This window comes from Podarcis tiliguerta (assembly GCF_965153285.1).
Source record: "Podarcis tiliguerta genome assembly, chromosome: 12".
Lineage (NCBI taxonomy): Eukaryota > Metazoa > Chordata > Lepidosauria > Squamata > Lacertidae > Podarcis > Podarcis tiliguerta.
Window position 1 is genome coordinate 17,071,966 of NC_139545.1, and position 18,849 is coordinate 17,090,814.

Here is an 18,849-nt window from a genome sequence, read left to right on the forward strand (position 1 = left end):
TGAGCATGCCTGACATCTCTGCCATCTGGAGGTCCATGCCCATAGCTGTCAACATTTCCCTTTTTTTAAGGGAAATTCCATATATATATATATATATATATATATATCAGTATGCATTTCTTATCTTCCCTATTACATTTCAAACTCATAACCAATTTCTCTATCTTTTTCTACTTTGTAACACTTCGTATATTTCTCCTTACAAAACTTCTTGTAGTCCTACTAGCGTAATTTGTTGATTACAGTTGCTCTTCAAATAATTCGTATACTTCTTCCAATTTTCTGTAAATCTCTGGTCCTGCAGGTTTCGAATCCTTCCTGTCATTTTGTCCAATTCTGCATAGTCCATTAATTTCGTCTGCCATTCTTCTTTGGTCGGAATTTCCCTTATTCCAAATAGGATTCCTCGTAAGAAAAGGGAAAAGTTGACAGCTATGTGCATGCCTGGGGATCATTGGATCTGGACTGCTTTCACACACTAATACCCCATCCTGTAGAATTCTATCAGTTATATTTTATCTGCACAATCAGAATGAATTTCTGGAACCAAATTGCATTTTTTTTCTATGCAGCCTGAGCAGGAGCAGTCACCATTAAGAAAAAGAGGTCAGAATAGGACTATCCCTGGATCAAGCAACTTTTCTTATTTAAGTTCTCAAAGCTCTTAACTTAGCTCAAGGTTGTCATCTGAACTACCCAGAAGCTTAACTGAGAATCAATCACAGTCAGTCCATCATTTGAAAAGTAAGACTTACCCCAAAAGGGCAGCTAGACATTCCATTTTTCATGACGGTAACCTTGCTTTAAGAAGCCATTTGGCACCTAACTGATATATCTGAGTTTCTAACACTGCATCCTGGGCCATCACATCACTTGATTCTCAATATCCTGTAGGGATATCACTAACCAGCTGTTTTCCACATGATGCTAGACTACAACTCCTATCATTCCTTGCCATTGGTCTTGCTGGCTCTAACAATATCCGCATGGCATTACCTAAACCACAACAGTTGCCGCTGAAAGCCTGAGCAGTATTTAGAAAACTTGGGGGCCAGATGTTTAGAATCACGCCAAGGAGGGGCCATTAGTTTATTCCGTGTTGCAGCTCTTCTCAAAGAAGGGTGGTATTTTATTTCTTCTGTAACTACACGCCTGCAGATGTTTTCAGTGTCGGTAATTAAATCTAGGCTACTTCCACACAAAGCATTGTGCACACTCATAATATACAGTGGTACCACGGGTTACATACGCTTCAGGTTTACAGACTCCGCTAACCCAAAAATAGTGCTTCAGGTTAAGAACTTTGCTTCAGGATGAGAACAGAAATCGTGCTCCGGCGGCGCGACAGCAGCAGGAGGCCCCATTAGCTAAAGTGGTGCTTCAGGTTAAGAACAGTTTCAGGTTAAGAACGGACCTCCGGAACGAATTAAGTACTTAACCCGAGGTACCACTGTACTTTGAAATATTACTGCCAACTATTCACCCATTGACAAACCTAGACAGCATCTTAAAAAAGCAAAAAAAAAAAAAAAAAAAAAAGCAGAGACGTCACCTTGCCAACAAAGAACCGTATAGTTAAAGCTATGGTCTTCCCAGTAGCGATGTATGGAAGTGAGAGCTGGACCATAAAGAAGGCTGGTTGCCAAAGAATTGATGCTTTTGAATTATAGTGCTGGAGGAGACTCTTGAGAGTCCCATGGACTGAAAGATCAAACCGATCCTTTCTGAAGGAAATCAGCCCTGAGTGCTCACTGGAAGGACAGATCGTGAAGCTGAGGCTCCAATACTTCGGCCACCTCATGAGAAGAGAAGACTCCCTGGAAAAGACCCCGATGCTGGGAAAGATGGAGGGCACAAGGAGAAGGGGACGACAGACGAGTTGGTTGGACTGTGTTCTCGAAGCTACCAGCATGAGTTTGACCAAACTGTGGGAGGCAGTGGAAGACAGGAGTGCCTGGCGTGCTCTGGTCCATGGGGTCACGAAGAGTCGGACACGACTAAACGACTAAACAACAACATTCATCCATTGCAGAAGAACTACATCCCCCATGCTCTTCCAAATCTAGCCTGGCCTTGGGAGGCGGAGATTATTAAGATATACAATTAAGAGGCATACATTAGCTGCAGTCCTCCAGTCTAGAATGCAGAATTTTCATTTGCTCCAGAAGTTCTGAGTTACATTTCTGTCCCTGGTTTTAGACGTCTCTCCTACCTACTGCCTGTGAAAACCCAGCAAGTCAATGTTATTTGTGCTATTAAATGTATTTTGCTTCCATTTCCCCACCCCTGGCACCACAAAGTGATTCCTTATGAACTAAGATCCTTAAAAGAGGATGAACATCTATTAAACAATAATAAAACAAAACAGTGCTATTTAAATTGTCGTGTTTTTCTTTTAAAATTCTTCTGTTTGCTTATGAGGTGTAGGCTGCTGTGGGTGGACTTTCCCCCCCAAAAGAATTCTCTGAATAATTTTATAACCACCACATAATGTGGGCATTTCTTCAATTCAATTTGAAACACAAAGCCACATTTTGGTTCAGTAACTAAAGCAGTAGTTATTTTACTGCATTACAAATCAAAGTAGCATCTCTAGTTTTCCCGCATCTTGACGAATGAGCCGTTCTGGAGAACCTGAAAGCCTGATAAACTTTCATGGCATTCTGGTTGAGCCTAAGAAAGCTATTGCTCCTCTGTAGAGTTATTTTTTTTTAAGTGAAGACGTTCTGGACTTTCAGAAAGCACTGTCAGCTTCCCCCAAGCCTTTCAAGTTAAATTAAAAGCACAATAGGGCTAATGCCATCTTCCTCTCATTCCTTCCACATGTTAAGAAGAAATGCAGTTGTCTCCTGCAGCTCTCACTAATATAATCCCCATGCTTTATAGTGCTTCATGGGTGAGTTTTATTTCGTTTTTAATGTGGCTTGTTGAGCAACAGTTTTGCTTTATCAGACATGCATCTGTCAGTAGCATAAACCTGGAACACCACAGATGTCTGTCTCCTGGCTGGTGTCAGCATAGCAGGCGAGTGCTCCAGGGAGAGAACGGGTAACGCTTCCTGGAAGCCGATATCAATAACTACAGCTGTCAGGTAAAGGTATTAGAAGGAGAGAGTTGAACTGGAACAACAGAATTCTGTGGACCAGCCTTTGCCCACCATATGTTTTGGACTACAACTCCCATCAGCACCAGCCAGCAGTCATGCTGACTGGGGGTGTTGGGAGTTGTAGTCCAGCACATCTGGGGTGCACCGGGTTGGTAAAGGCTGGTCTAGACTGGAACCTGGCACGGATCGTATTGATCAATTTACAGTCACTGTGAAGTTCCTTGCAACTAGACCACGCACCTTCCCTATATGAATGTGTTTGTGGGTGCACACATAAGGTAAAGGGACCCCTGACCATTAGGTCCAGTCGTGGCCGACTCTGGGGTTGCGGCGCTCATCTTGTTTTATTGGCCAAGGGAGCCGGCGTACAGCTTCCTGGTCATGTGACCAGCATGACTAAGCCGCTTCTGGCAAACCAGAGCAGCACACGGAAACGTTGTTTACCTTCCCGCTGGAGTGGTACCTATTTATCTACTTGCACTTTGACGTGCTTTCAAACTGCTAGGTTGGCAGGAGCTGGGACCAAGCAACGGGAGCTCACCCTGTCGGGGGGATTCGAACTGCCGACCTTCTGATCAGCAAGTCTTATGCTCTGTGGTTTAACCCACAGCGCCACCCGCACACATACACACACCTTAAACCCATGCACTTCTGTGCAGTGTTAGAAACTCAGATATATAACCTAGCTGGCAAATGGCTCCTTAAACCAAGGTTACAGTCGCCAAAATGGAATGCCTAGTTGACATTTGGGGGTAAGATGGCTCTAAAGTCCTATTTTTCAAATGGAGGACTTGACTGTGATTGATTCTCAGTTAAACACCTGGCTGGTTCAGATGACAACCTTGAGCTAGGTTAAGAGCTTTGAGAACTTAAAGAAGCAAAGTCACTTGATCCAGTCAGGGACAGTCCACATACATATTGGCCTATTCTGATCTCTTTTTCTTAATGGTGACTGCTCCTGCTCAGGCTGCACAGGAAAAAAATGCAATTTGGTTCCAGAAATTCATTCTGATTGTGCAGATAAAATATAACTGATAGAATTCTACAGGATGGGGTACTGGTGTGTGGAAACAGCCCAGATCCAATGACCCCAGATGGTTATGACAAACAATATCCTGGCACCCAACATCTTCACTTGGTCGCAAGTGGTCAAAAGCCAGGTGCAAAATGCTCCTGGCGCCTGGCTAATTTCAAACACTGCTTCTGTGCCCAAGAACCTGAGGCCTCATATGCCTATTCTATACCAAACTCCTTCCCCATCAGAGACATTCTGTTTCTGCATATCACAAACCACAGGAGGGGAGTGTGCCCTTGTGCTCTGGTCCAGCAAAAATGGGATGCTGGCCTAGGTGGGCCACTGGCCTGATCCAGCACACTGTTCTTATGTTCCTACACTAGGTAAAGGAAAAGGGACCCCTGACCATTAGGTCCAGTTTGGGGTTACGGTGCTCATCTCGCTTTATTGGCCGAGGGAGCCAGTGTACAGCTTCCGGGTCATGTTGCCAGCATGACTAAGCCGCTTCTGGCAAACCAGAGCAGCACACGGAAACGCTGTTTACCTTCCCACTGGAGTGGTACCTATTTATCTACTTGCACTTTGACGTGCTTTTGAACTGCTAGGTTGGCAGGAGCAGCGACTGAGCAACGGGAGCTCACCCCGTCACGGGGATTCGAACCGCCGACCTTCTGATCAGCAAGTTCTGATCAGTTTAACCCACAGCATCACCCGTGTCCCTATTCCTACACTAGAGTCTGGTGTTAAATAGAAAAGTCCTAATACAACTCTAAAATGGCTAAGCACACAGTGCCAACTTTTACAAACGAGCCTCAGTTGAAATTGCAGCTCGGATTTTAAACTCTGCTCAGTAGAATAACAAACAGTTAAGCTCGGCTGCTAACAAGCCCTCCGAACGGATATTTCAGATGTTTGCGGGCTATAAAGTTTTGCATCTGAGAAATTTCAAAAATGTCCGCCTTCCTGTGGAATGCCTGCTTTTGGCATAAACCAAGGCATTCCTGAATGCAGGAAGCTCAGCTTTTCTCCTTAAATTTTGCAAGTCCTTTCTGTTTCTATTTTAAATTTAATTAAACGAAGTGTTGGGGGGAAGTTTCAAGGTGGAAAGCTCCAGATTCTCACTGCTGATTTTTCTCCAAGGGTGACCAAAGAAATCCAAGAGAGTTTGCAAGGGACACTGAGAAGGAATTGGATTCATTCCCAATGTTTGCATAACGGGACCCGTAATTCCACTCTCCACATGCCCTAAAGGAAGTGTTGCATGACTTTCTGGGATCAGCAACACTAGAGCAGTTGGAGGGAACAGGATCTCATCTCTACAGTCATGCTATGCTCCAAGTACAGTACATTCACATCTTATGTGGGGGTTATGATCTGGGGATGCCACTGATACACAAGCTGCGTATACTCAAACCAGTGTCAGAAACTCAGATATACAGTGGTACCTTGGTTCTCAAACTTAATCCGTTCCGGAAGGCTGTTCCAAAACCAAAGCGCACTTTCCCATAGAAAGTAATGCAAAATGGATTCATCTATTCCACACCCAAAACAGCAATTTGACATGAATTTTACTATCTAAAGAGACCACTGATCCATAAAATGAAAGCAATAAACAATGTACTGCAGTCACACAATCAATCAATCAGTAGCTGAACTGGGTTCCACACAGCCGCAAAAACAAAACACAAAAGCCGCAAAAACAAAAACGCAAAATAAATAGCAAAAACTGACAGACCTCAGCATAACACTCAAAACAGAAGCGTGGCACTCAAAACGGAGCAGGTTCAGCTTCCGAAAAAAGTTTGCAAACCGGAAAACTTACTGCCGGGTTTGCAGTGTTTGGGTTCCAAGTTGTTTGAGTACCAAGGCATTTGAGAACCAAGGTACCACTGTATTATCTAATCACCAAATGGCACCTTAAACCTGGGCTATGGTCGCCGCAATGCAATGTCTAGGCACTGTTTTCCCCATCCCATGGGATGATATTATTAATTATTATTATTATTTCTATACAACTTTAAATTTTAAAGAACAAATCTCAAAGCAGTTTGCAACACATTAAAACACCAAATAAAACAATCCAGAATAAAACTAATTAAAGCTTCAAGGAAAATATTTCGGATCCTTCACTAAGGCATATTTTGCTTTCCCCAGCTGCCAACCTGGCATTCAGAGATCTCCATGTGGTTGCAATTGGGCCCGCAACAGTCACAAAATGTGCCTGGGACCGGGGCCAATATTGAACACTGACTCACACCCCACATACCCCCGTGTGAACATCCTTTCCTTGCAGAGCAGGCACACTGATCTGCCCTTGCCTGGTAAGCAAGACAGGGAGCTTAATAGCTCTTTCCATGCCAGAAATGGGCGCACTTAATTTACAGAATTTCAACCGGCTGGCCTTCAACTGTGCATGGCGGAAACTGCACAGGTTAAAAGCATGTAAGTGCATTTTGAGGTGTTGTTGTTGTTGTTTAGTCGTGTCCGACTCTTCATGACCCCATGGACCAGAGCACGCTAGACACTCCTGTCTTCCACTGCCTCCCGCAGTTTGGTCAAACTCATGCTGGTAGCTTCGAGAAGATTGTCCAACCATCTCGTCCTCTGTCGCCCCCTTCTCCTTGTGCCCTCCATCTTTCCCAACATCAGGGTCTTTCCCAGGAAGTCTTCTCTTCTCATGAGGTGGCCAAAGTATTGGAGCCTCAGCTTCAGGATCTGTCCTTCCAGTGAGCACTCAGGGCTGATTTCCTTCAGAAAGGATCGGTTTAATCTTCTTGCAGTCCATGGGACTCTCAAGAGTCTCCTTCAGCACCATAATTCAAAAGCATCAATTCTTCGGCGATCAGCCTTCTTTATGGTCCAGCTCTCACTTCCATACATCACTACTGGGAAAACCATGGCTTTAACTATACGGACCTTTGTTGGCAAGGTGATTTTGAGGTAGTGTATCTCAAAAGTAGAAGATGGGCAGGACAAGCCACAGCTGCCCTCCTGAACCTGGAGCTGTAAAAAGTGGATGGGTCGTCTCTCAGGAGCAGCGCTAGTCCTGAGGTGGTCACAGGAGGACTTTAGAAGCACAGCAATGAAGCTGAATGTTGAAAGATCCAGGACAGATAAAATAAAATACCTCTTCATGCATTGCATAGTCAAAACTACGGAACTTGCCTCCTCAAGAGGGGGCAATGACCGCCAACTTGGATGGCTTTAAAAAAGGATTAGACAAAATCATGGAGGAGGGGTCTATCAATGGCTACTAGCCATGACGGCTAGGCTCTACCTCCACAGACGGAGGTAGCAATGCTTTGAAATACCAGATGCTGGAAACTACCGGAGGGGAATATGCTCATGTTTTGCTCCCTAGCTTCCCACAGGCATCTGTTTGGCCACTGTGAAAACAGGATGCTGGAATAGATGTTCCATTGGCCTGATTCAGCAGGCTATTCTTATGTTCAAAACCACAGGGATAGCAACTTGATAACTCAGAGTGTGGTGCTGATAACGCCGAGGTTGTGGGTTTGAACCCAGCTGCATGTTAGTTTCTAGATGGTTCTCAGTGAATTGCAACTCTATGATTCTAGGAGTGATCCCCTTTTCAGCTCAAAGCTCAAGAAGAGGGCTAAGGCTTGCTATTTTCACACTCCAAAGTTCTTGGATTGCCAACTTGCTCCAAAGTATCCTGGAAAAAACAGCAAGACTACGGGAATAATCCCCTGTTCCCGTCCTCTACTCCAGGGTTGAGGGAAAATCTGGGAAGGCCTGGAACCAGAAAAGGAGCAAGGAATTCACCAAGTTCTAGAGGTGCAGCATGATGAGGTCAGGAATATGCAGGATCTTGCCCATCCAATATTTGGCTGGCTACCAAAGACGCCCCAAAATTGTCACACTTCTCTCTATGATTAGAAGTAGAAATTGCTGCTATGGATTAATAGGCCTGGCTGGTATTTATTGGTATAGATTTGATACATAGCTCACTAGGTAGCTCATTAAATGTGGCCAGGTAAATATTAGCAATTCATATATGTAGCACGTTTATTTTATTTATCTATACAAAACATTCATTTCCCACCCACTGGCTACAACATGGAACCTAGGGTGGCTAACAGGAATAGATAAAAGAGCCTTACAAATTCATACGAAGGGTTTTTTTTAAAAAAAAACTCCACACAAAATATTAAAATTATTGTAAGTGCAGCAATAATAAAATGCACAGAACTTCATCTTGATATGCGCTTTAATGCATATTTAATACATGTTCAACAAACTAATATAATCTTGAGAATAAAATGTAATAGTTGGGGAGTTAACAGCTGGCATTTTTTGTGTGTGTCACATATTGCCTTAATTAGTTCACATATGCAATCTTGCCTTCTGAAGACTTTTTGTGCACACTCTTTCTCTTTGAAAAAAAACACCTCTTCCTCATGTAACCCTTTACACTAACAGGGTTGTTGGCTAATGGAATACCTGTTCAACCACAACAAACAGAATGGGGAGTGTCTGTCTAAACCATATGCTGCAAAAAAAAAAAAAAAGGGTCACAAGAAACTGTTGTGGGCAACACAAAGTACCCATTTCACGGGGGGTGGGATATTGATGGTGCTCAGAATTCAGCAAAACAGGTGAAATACCTACACACAAAATAAAACACAGACAAAAATGCCAACTATTCTCCCCCTATAAAAAATGCAAACTTGCCAGCCAAAGTGGTGGGGAATGACACAAATAAAATATCCATTTTAAAAATTAAAATTTAAAAGCTGGCAGAGGGTCTTAGCCAAGTTGGGGGGGGGGGGGTTCTTAGGGTATCTTGGTGCACACAGCTGCTATATTTGGAATCCTAGTTGTAAATACATGCCTTCAGACCATTCTGCCTGCCAATTACAATTTGTTGATAATTTAAAAGTACAGACATGTGCTTCTTCTGGTAACAATTCCGCTCACAAGTAGCTCGGAGGCTGTAATCAGAGCTGAACTATTTCACTGGCTTGTGCAATACTATAACGAGAAGATTCCATCTCCAGCCCTGTTTAATTAGCTACCTCATGCTAATTAGGAGCTGCATCATGTGAAAAGGTAAGAAATCGCTAGAGTTGCAGCTAAAACAGCAACCCCCCAAAACAGAAAGCTCTGGCTATTCTGTCCACCTAACTAACACATATTTTCATGACTAGACAATTTGAGGAACTGAAGATTATTATTATTTTGTTCTTCTTCTAAGATTTCCCCAAATGTTCAGCTGTTTCAGTTTACAATTACAGCAATTTGAGGCACAGACATCTGATTTTCAGAAAGTGACAACATGTCTTTTTCTGGACATCCCCTTTCTAAATGAGAGGCAGAGCTTTCCCCTGAAAAATAAAGAAAAAACAGCAGGAATAGAGATATTAAAGTCTACAGAAACGTCTAATGCCTGTTTCCCACCCACCCACCTTTTAATTTTCTTTCTTCAAATTTAGAGGTTTTGTTTATTTGTAAAATGCTGTCTGCCATAAGCCTTCAGAGGAGGGAGAATCTATCAGGTTCCTTCATCTTTTACCAACTAGTCATAGCAGAACTCTTAACAACTGCTGCACAGTTTCAAGATGTGATCACGGCACTAAGCAGAGCAAGCCTTCAGCACGCTTCCTGAAGGCCAAGCTACAATAGACATTAAATACTTAAATTCACAGATGCATAGTCACTTTTTAAAAAACACTGTAAATAACAGCCGCTTGGAGTCAAGTAAGAATCGGGATCATGCACTGAAGTGTGGGGCAGTGGGAGTTAATCTTTTCTTATCATGCCATTGTCCTAATGAAAACTGCCCCTGCAAGAGAAAGTTAAAGGTAAAGGGACCCCTAAATATTAGGTCCAGTCATGACCGACTCTGGGGTTGCGGCGCTCATCTCGCTTTATTGGCCGAGGGAGCCGGCGTACAGCTTCTGGGTCATGTGGCCAGCATGACTAAGCCGCTTCTGGCGAACCAGAGCAGCGCACGGAACGCCATTTACCTTCCCGTCGGAGCGGTACCTATTTATCTACTTGCACTTTGACGTGCTTTCGAACTGCTAGGTTGGCAGGAGCTGGGACCGAACAACGGGAGCTCACCCAGTTGCGGGGATTCAAACCGCCGACCATCTGATCAGCAAGCCCAAGACTCAGTGGTTTAACCCACAGCGCCACCCATTCCCCACTGGCTATTCCTTGAGTCAAAACACAGCAGGGTGGACAGTGTTTTTCACTGAGACCATGGTGGGTAGGAAGGCTGAACTATCCCTCCCACCACAGTGCTGATATTCACTGGGAGCCAGAGGCCACCTTGGGCCGAAGATGGTGTGGCCAGCAACCCGCCGTCCACGTGACACTTGTCGCACACCTGTGATGTCACACATGCATCATCAGGAGGAGGCGCGTAGTCAGGAGGCGGTCCTTGAGAGGTCATTTCCCCCCTAGAGTTGACACGCCTGTTGGGAGCCCAGAAGCAACCACATTCAGTGAAAAATTTAAAGGTTCATGGAGCTGTGCATTAATGTAATGTGTAGTTTGGTTCCGAGTCTTCCTTATTAAGGTGGGAAGGGAACTCTACAGCCCAAGGTCACATGAAACTAACCACAATTACCTTGAATTTCTGCTTAACCCTCAAGAAAGAAGGGCATTTTCGCTGGCCAGGTTTAATTCAAATCCATCAAACCTCCTTTGGGGAAGGTTCTCAGGCAGGGTGGGAAAGAGAAAGAACTTGCCCATGTGAAGACCACCTGGTGGAAACCCTTATACATATGGTTCTTAATTGTAAACTATATGCTGATCTGCAGGGACGCGGGTGGCGCTGTGGGTTAAAGCCTCAGCGCCTAGGGCTTGCCGATCAAGAGGTCGGCGGTTCGAATCCCCGCGGCAGAGTGCACTCCCGTTGTTCAGTCCCAGCGCCTGCCAACCTAGCAGTTCAAAAGCACCCCTGGGTGCAAGTAGATAAATAGGGACCGCTTACCAGCGGGAAGGTAAACGGCGTTTCCGTGTGTGGCTCTGGCTCACCAGAGCAGCAATGTCACGCTGGCCACGTGACCCGGAAGTGTCTTCGGACAGCGCTGGCCCTTGGCCTCTTTGAGTGAGATGGGCGCACAACCCTAGAGTCTGTCAAGACTGGCCCGTACGGGCAGGGGTACCTTTACCTTTACCTTTATATGCTGATCTCAGCCAGCAATTTCTAGATCAATTCTGTATCCCCAAATGGAAACCAGAGTTGGAGGTCATACATTTTCTATTACTGGGGAATGATCAGGAGCTCACCAAGTTAGTGGGTAAATATCTCTATTTGGTTTTTTGTCGTCGAAATACATTGCAGACGTCTGATCTCCCAGGAGACCTAGAGATGTGATGATAGACTGCTCTGCCATTCTTTTAGCAAATGTTTTGTGCTATTGGGGAAGTGGTAATTCTTTATTGATTTGTTTTGGATGTTTGGATGTGATGCCAATAAAAGGTTTGATGATGATGATGATGATGATGATGATGATGATGATATAGCCCAAGGTAACATTCTGGCAACCCCATCAGGCTTGGTAGGTACGGAGCTATGGAACCGAGTTTCCTTTGTGTAGCAGCATGTTATCTCTGAAAGATCTGTATATTTACAGACATACAAGCAGAGAACGAAGCGTAGCCAAAGAGCTGCTACAGGTAGATCCCCGGAGAAGGGCCGTAGTTCAGTGGCAGAACAGGAATCAGGTTCGATTCCTGACATGTCCAGGGAGAGCCAGAAATATAGAATCATAGAATCATAGAATCATAGAATCATAGAGTTGGAAGAGACCACAAGGGTCATCGAGTCCAACCCCCTGCCAAGCAGGAAACACCATCAGAGCACTCCTGACATATGGTTGTCAAGCCTCTGCTTAAAGACCTCCAAAGAAGGAGACTCCACCACACTCCTTGGCAGCAAATTCCACTGTCGAACAGCTCTTACTGTCAGGAAGTTCTTCCTAATGTTTAGGTGGAATCTTCTTTCTTGTAGTTTGGATCCATTGCTCCATGTCCGCTTCTCTGGAGCAGCAGAAAACAACCTTTCTCCCTCCTCTATGTGACATCCTTTTATATATTTGAACATGGCTATCATATCACCCCTTAACCTCCTCTTCTCCAGGCTAAACATGCCCAGCTCCCTTAGCCGTTCCTCATAAGGCATCGTTTCCAGGCCTTTGACCATATCCTGTCTGTAATTCTGGAGAGCCATTGCCAATCAGTGTAGACAGTACTAGGCTAGATAGACCATTCTTCTGACTTCGTATAAGGCAGCTCTCTATGTTCTAACCCCCAAAGATAGCACTAACCTCCCCCCTCAAAAAAAAGTGCTCCCACCCAAAGTTTCAGCAAACTTTTAACTAGAGGCACTAAGCCAGCAGTCTCTGTCTTTCTCTGCCCCTTCCAACTACACATGGAGTGTTTTCCTTAAGGATTGAACCTTCTGTTCAGCACACCAACAAGCATCCATTCCTCCACTACCACCAAATATACATTTGGTGTTCATGTACAGAAAGTGATGTACTTTGGGTATTTCATGTTACTAAGATTTTTGCCAGTAGTCTTCCGCCAACAGGGAGTGGTTTGTTTTTATCTACTTCAACGGAGGTTACCCAGGGATACAAGCCAGGAAAAAGCTAGCTCTGCCAAATCTCCTGCCCAAGAAAGAATCCCTTTTCACTCACTCACTCCAAGTCAGCCAAAGCAAAATGCAATCCTATGCATGCTACTCAGAAGTAAGTAGGTTCAGGGAGGGCAAACTGCTCAGCAGTGCAACCTGGGAGACAGAGGGTATGTTACTGAAAGCAGGCATAATTCAACAGTACAAAACAAAATTTATAAAGCAGGATATATATTCAGAAGGGAGCAATATCAATGTCCGGTTTCCCCCATTTATTTATTTATTTGTGATGTTAGTACTATATCATGCAAGTTATATTTGGCAAACTGCATCCTTGTCAGAGAACCTGTGTTTTCCACAGCTGCATGTCTTCATCATACTGACTGATAAAGAGATAAACTTGGCAGATATCCCTTGTGTCGTATGTACTATGTGTGTACAGGAAAATGTGCTTTTCAAAAAAGGAATAATTGGCTTTGAGTAATTAGGTCAGTGGTCTTATACCCGAGAATGCTCATTAGAGATTAAGTAATAAAAATAAAAGCATTGTCATTCAGAATACACCAAGGTAATTATAATCGAACTATTCATGGTAGTATGAAGAGCGATCATTAGAAGGAAGAAGCCTTGGGCTTGCACACTCGATCTCCCCTCCTGCCCTGTGTTCAAGGGGAGCTTTGGGGCTTTTGCATCTCCTTTTAGCCAATCACAGCTTCCCATACCCTCCAAAACCAGGAACTGTGGCTGACATGGAGCTACGGTTTGTTTAAGGGACACAGCTTCAGAAACCATGGTTAGGCGCTGGCCTGTTTGAAACTCGTCATAAATTAACATGAACCACAAAGTTTGCCAGTCCAGACGACATGACAATGTCGTTTACTGGGACATGTGAACATAGCTATAATGATAAAGGCAATGCCATTTAATTGTGAAAGGAAGAAATCACAAGGACAGTATGCATATTTGGCCCAGAGTCCCTTTGGGACTGTGAACATGGCAACGGATCCTGCTTACAGGGCCACACCAACAGAGGTTTCTGGGCTTGGATGTCTCGGACAAAAACTTTTATCCTATTTCAGCCTAAGATATAACACAGCAGAAGTAAAACCCAGAGATAAAGCCAAGTTGTTATACAAGGTCACCACTCTTAATGATTGTGCCAGCTCTCAGATAACACTGGTCACGACCCAAACAGCCGTGTATAAATGCAGAAAGTGCTACTGTTGTCTCGACTCCTGCTCTAGAGCAGCCTCCCCAGGCTGGTACTCTCCAGATGTTTTGGATTACCGTTCCCATCAACCCTACCCAGCAAGTGTGCTGGGTTGGAGGAAAGCTGTTCTAGAACAGGCATCCCCAAACTCAGCCCTCCAGATGTTTTGGGACTACAGTTCCCATCAATCCTGACCACTGGTCCTGTTAGCTAGGGATGATGGGAGTTGTAGTTCCAAAACAGCTGGAGGGCTGAGTTTGGGGGTGCCTGCTCTGGAAGATCCCCTTACAGTGGTGCCTCAGTTTAAGAACAGCCCTGTTTACAAACTATTTGGTATACGAACTCCGCAAAACCGGAAGTAGTGTTCCGGTTAGCAAACTTCACCTCAGTCTACGAATGGAATCTGAATGGTGGAAGGGCACCGGCAGCAGGAGGCCTCATTAGGGAAAATGCACCTCGGTTTAAGAACAGTTTCAGTTTAGGAACGGACTTCCGGAACTGATTAAGTTCATAAGCCGAGGTACCACTATTCTTTCAAGAGATGCAAAGACTTGCATTGGAAAGGAGACAAGGAGAATTTCTAACGTGAGTACTTATTCCAAGCGTACGTTCTTCTCTATCGTACAAGTTTTATATTACAGTGCAGGAACATTCCATTATTATCATAATCTGCAACTGGACCTAACCTTTCAGCAAATGCACAGATATTGCTAACACTTTGCACAGTACTCAGCTATGCAAGTGTTTGCAGGATCTTTACATAAAACGCTACAAATGCTGTACTGTGACATAGCTAAACTGATTTTACGCATGCTAAGTAAGTAAACCATTTTAAATCAACAGTTTGTTTGTTTTTAAAAGCATGCTGCATATTTATGCTTAATATCACTATAGGTAGCTATTTGAATGGTAAGATGCTAACCTTAATATACAGGTTTCCTTTCCAGTACTGTATTTTTACCTCTCCTTTCCCCCCCACTAACCATCATTTTGCAAACAATACAAAAGCATCACCCTGTTTGTTATGTTACTATGGGATGGCTTTTTTAAAAAAAGAAAGAAAGAAAGTATACAGGGAAATAGCCCCTAGTAAATCTGCCAGTGGACATTATACAGTGGTACCTCGGGTTAAATACGCTTCAGGTTACATAGGCTTCAGGTTACATACTCCGCTAACCCAGAAATAGTGCTTCAGGTTAAGAACTTTGCTTCAGGATAAGAACAGAAATCGGGCTCCGGCGGCACAACAGCAGCAGGAGGCCCCATTAGCTAAAGTGGTGCTTCAGGTTAAAAACAGTTTCAGGTTAAGAACAGACCTCCGGAACAAATTAAGTACTTAACCTGAGGTACCACTGTACTTCATACGGTACCAACAATGTTCATGTCACTTTCCATCATTAACAATAAGTGAAAATGGCAAGTCCCCATCCCACAGAGCTTTACATTCTAGAGGAGAACAAGTGCAAGGCAAGTGCAAGGAAACTGGGAATGAATATGCTCAAATATAGTTATGTATCCTTCGGCTTCAAGTGGGTTTTGAGGAAGGATCCGTAAGGATAGAGGTAGTTCCGGGAATAAGAGACCAAAAGTGAGAGAGAAGTGGCAGTACATTTTAAAGGAGCATGAGATTTCTGGGCAGCTGCTCTTGGCAAAAATTACAGATCACAGCTGGGAAACATTTGGCCCTCCAGATGTTGCCGCACTACAACTCCCATCATTCCTAACCACTGGCTGTGCTGACCCAGGCTGATGGGAATTGAGGGCCAAAATATGTGCCTAAAGCCTTGAGTACAACCTTGTACTACATAAACAGACTACCTAAAAATAGAACATACAGGACGACCAAAAGTTTTAAAAAAAGGTGTGCTGTGCCCCATCAGCAATGTGATGAGAGAAGTTAAGCTGTGTTAACTTAGCTACTCTGATTATATCGTCAGTTGACAGCACTGGTACCCATAATAACCAGTGAAAAGGATTTTGCAGTAAAAGGGCTTTGCACATCAGTCCTCTGTGTGGTTGTTGCTGTTGCTGTTTAACAGTCTGCACTGAAGCGTGTTAAATGACTGAAGAGCTCCACACTTGAACAAGGCGGAAAGCAAAATGAAGAACACAAGGAGTCATGAGACAACTTAAAACCTGGACACAAAACACTGATCAAGTGACTTGGAAAGACACTGCTTCCCTCTACAGATGCTTAGCGTAGCGGTTTTTAAAATGAAGTTGCCACCATACTACTGCAAACTGTGTACGACCACATGCTTACACTCCGAACAGCTTTAAGCCAGCTGAAGGAAGAAACGAAGGTGCAGGATTTTTAAAAAGCACGCTAGTGACAAGCCATAAGGCCGCTTTACCCTTAAGTTTGTAACGAGGGAGTTCTTATGTCTCTTGGCGCACTGGGGTTGTAGTTGCAAAATTAAGGGAACTGGCGTTCTGGAATTCGGATCCTTTACTTTCTGGGGAATTGTGACTCAGAAAACATCAGCGCATGACTCACTTCCCCTATTTCTAGGGATTTGCACCCCAAACCCTCGTGTGCATTGCCAAAAGCCCTGCCATCATGCCAGGAGCAAACAACCCACTGATTTCACAGCTGCAAGCAGCTCATCCTAGGCCAGGTGTGGCGGCTACGGCTGCATCTGCAAGACACAAGGCAGCTGTTCCCTGCCAGATATCCTGAGATCAGGATGAAAACTTCTGCACCACACCTCAAGCAAGAACAGAAGTTGGGGGGGGGGGAGAGAGAAGCATGCTTTCCTCCAAAAACAACACTCTTTTCAAGAGGAAAGAAGAAAAACCATTCCAAAAGTTTTAACTTTTTTTGGGAGGGAGATCAACACCCCCACCCCAGAAACACAACATAGCTCAGTCAGTAGAACATGAGACTCGCAACCTAAGGGTAGTGGGTTCGAGGGAAAGATTCCTGCATTGCTGGGGGTTGGACTAGATGACCCTGGGGAAAACCTTTGGAATTCTGTAGCAAAGGTAAAGGGACCCCTGACCATTAGGTCCAGTCACGGACGACTCTGGGGTTGCGGCGCTCATCTCGCTTTACTGGCCCAGGGAGCTGGCCTTTGTCTGCAGACAGCTTCCGGGTCGTGTGGCCAGCATGACTAAGCCGCTTCTGGCGAACCAGAGCAGCGCACGGAAACGCCATTTACCTTCCTGCCAGAGCAGTACCTATTTATCTACTTGCACGGGCGTGCTTTCGAACTGCTAGGTTGGCAGGAGCAGGGACCCAGTAACGGGAGCTCACCCCCTTGCGGGGATTCAAACCGCCAACCATCTGATCGGCAAGCCCAAGACTCAGTGGTTTAACCCACAGTGCCACCCGTGTCCCTTTGCAATTCTGCGGTGCTCCTTTGCAATTCTGTGGTGCTATGAACCTGGCCATTTAATAATAATAATAATAATAATAATAATAATAAAATAGGCTTCTGGTGCCTTGTTCACAAGCTAGATCTTGGCGGGGCAGCGTCGGAAGACCAGAGACCAGGCAGCGAAGCAAAGGCGAGGCTTACCTGTACCCCGAGCCAGCGGGCAAGCCGCGCAGTGCAAGAGAGTCCACAGCAAAACGTGCTTGGGCGCCGCGCTCATTGTCAAGCTCCCTCGGGGCGCTCGGCTGCTCGGCGGCGCAGGCTCGGCGGGCGCGGCGAGGGGCGCGCGGGGCGAGGCGAGGGGCTCCTCTGGAGGCGAAGGCGGGTCCCTCGAGGCGGAAAGCGGGCGAGCGAGCGAGCGAGGCCCCGGCAGAGGCAGCAGCAGCAGCCGCAGCAGCCGCGGCTCTCGGCTGCTTGCTCGGCGGAGGGCGTGTGTGACTCACCCCCGCCCGCCTTCCCCGCTCCAGCCCTGCCTTGCAGAGGAAACAGGAAATCTTAAAAAGTTCGCAAACAGCTGGGCAGGACTTTCTTAACTCTCGCAGTCAGTTCCTTCTCCGGCCCACCCTCTCTCCCGGGCTCGCTTCGGAGCTGCCTGTCAATCAAGGGCCTGAGGCCAACCCCCCCTCGCCCTCAGGGCGCTCTTTTTCTCACACACGCTAAGGCAAAAAAGAAAAGATAATAGTCCCCAGAGAGTGGCGGCTGGGCATCGTCGCACGTCGCCCGCTTGAGGAGACTTCCCTCATCATCTCTGTGGCACGCGCCGTGGCTTTTTTAATTTTTATTCGTGGGCGTGGACTGACCCCATCAAGTAAATAAATATACTTACCATCATAGAATTGTGAGGATCATCTAGTCCAGTGGTTCCCAACCTTTTTTTGTTTTTGCCATGCCCCACCTAACTATGGTTACTTTTTAAAAAATAACTTTTTTTTCTTTTCAAAAAAAAAAAGTGTCCCCGGATTGTTTGAAAAAAATCTGGTAACCTTAACCTAAGCATCTCTAAAATCCTGATCCCCTCCCCCCGCCCGACACATAATTCTAATTATTCAAAAAGTGAACTCCTGTAATTCATTCTCGAATTGCCCCCCCCCTTAAAAACCAAATTGCCCACCCCCGTAGGCCGTGTGTCCCACGTTGGGAACCATGGAATTCTGGTCCAACCCCCTGCAAAGCAAGAATTTGCAGCCATCCCATGTGGGGATCAAGCCTGCAACCTTGGCATTGAATACCCTCCAACATTTCTTTGATAAAAATAGGGATATCCTATTCCATATTATTATTATTACCAAGCCACTTGACTGGGTTGCTCCAGCTACTCTGGGCAGATTACAACATATAGAAGCATAACAAAACATTAAACATTAAAAAAAACTTCCCTTTAGACGGCTGGCGGGTCAGATAACTCCATACCATCCAGCATTTCTCCAATGGAAATAGGGACGTCCTACCTTACCATCCAACATTTTTCCAATGATAGGGAAAGCAGGACATTCTGGCATGAAATCAGAAACCAGGAGAGCTTCTGCA

The 18,849-nt window shown here is 45.1% G+C and overlaps 1 protein-coding gene across 1 annotated transcript in view; it reads right to left on the reverse strand.

The window, feature by feature from the left end:
- TGFBR2 (transforming growth factor beta receptor 2) overlaps positions 1-18,085 on the reverse strand; it is a 73,593-nt gene extending 55,508 nt beyond the window's left edge. Inside the window, exon 1 of the mRNA XM_083404981.1 lies at positions 17,467-18,085. Within this exon, the coding sequence (XP_083261107.1) occupies positions 17,467-17,542 (76 nt within the window). The 5' untranslated portion in view covers positions 17,543-18,085. The remainder of the gene's footprint in view (positions 1-17,466) is intronic.
- Positions 18,086-18,849: the final 764 nt, after the last annotated feature.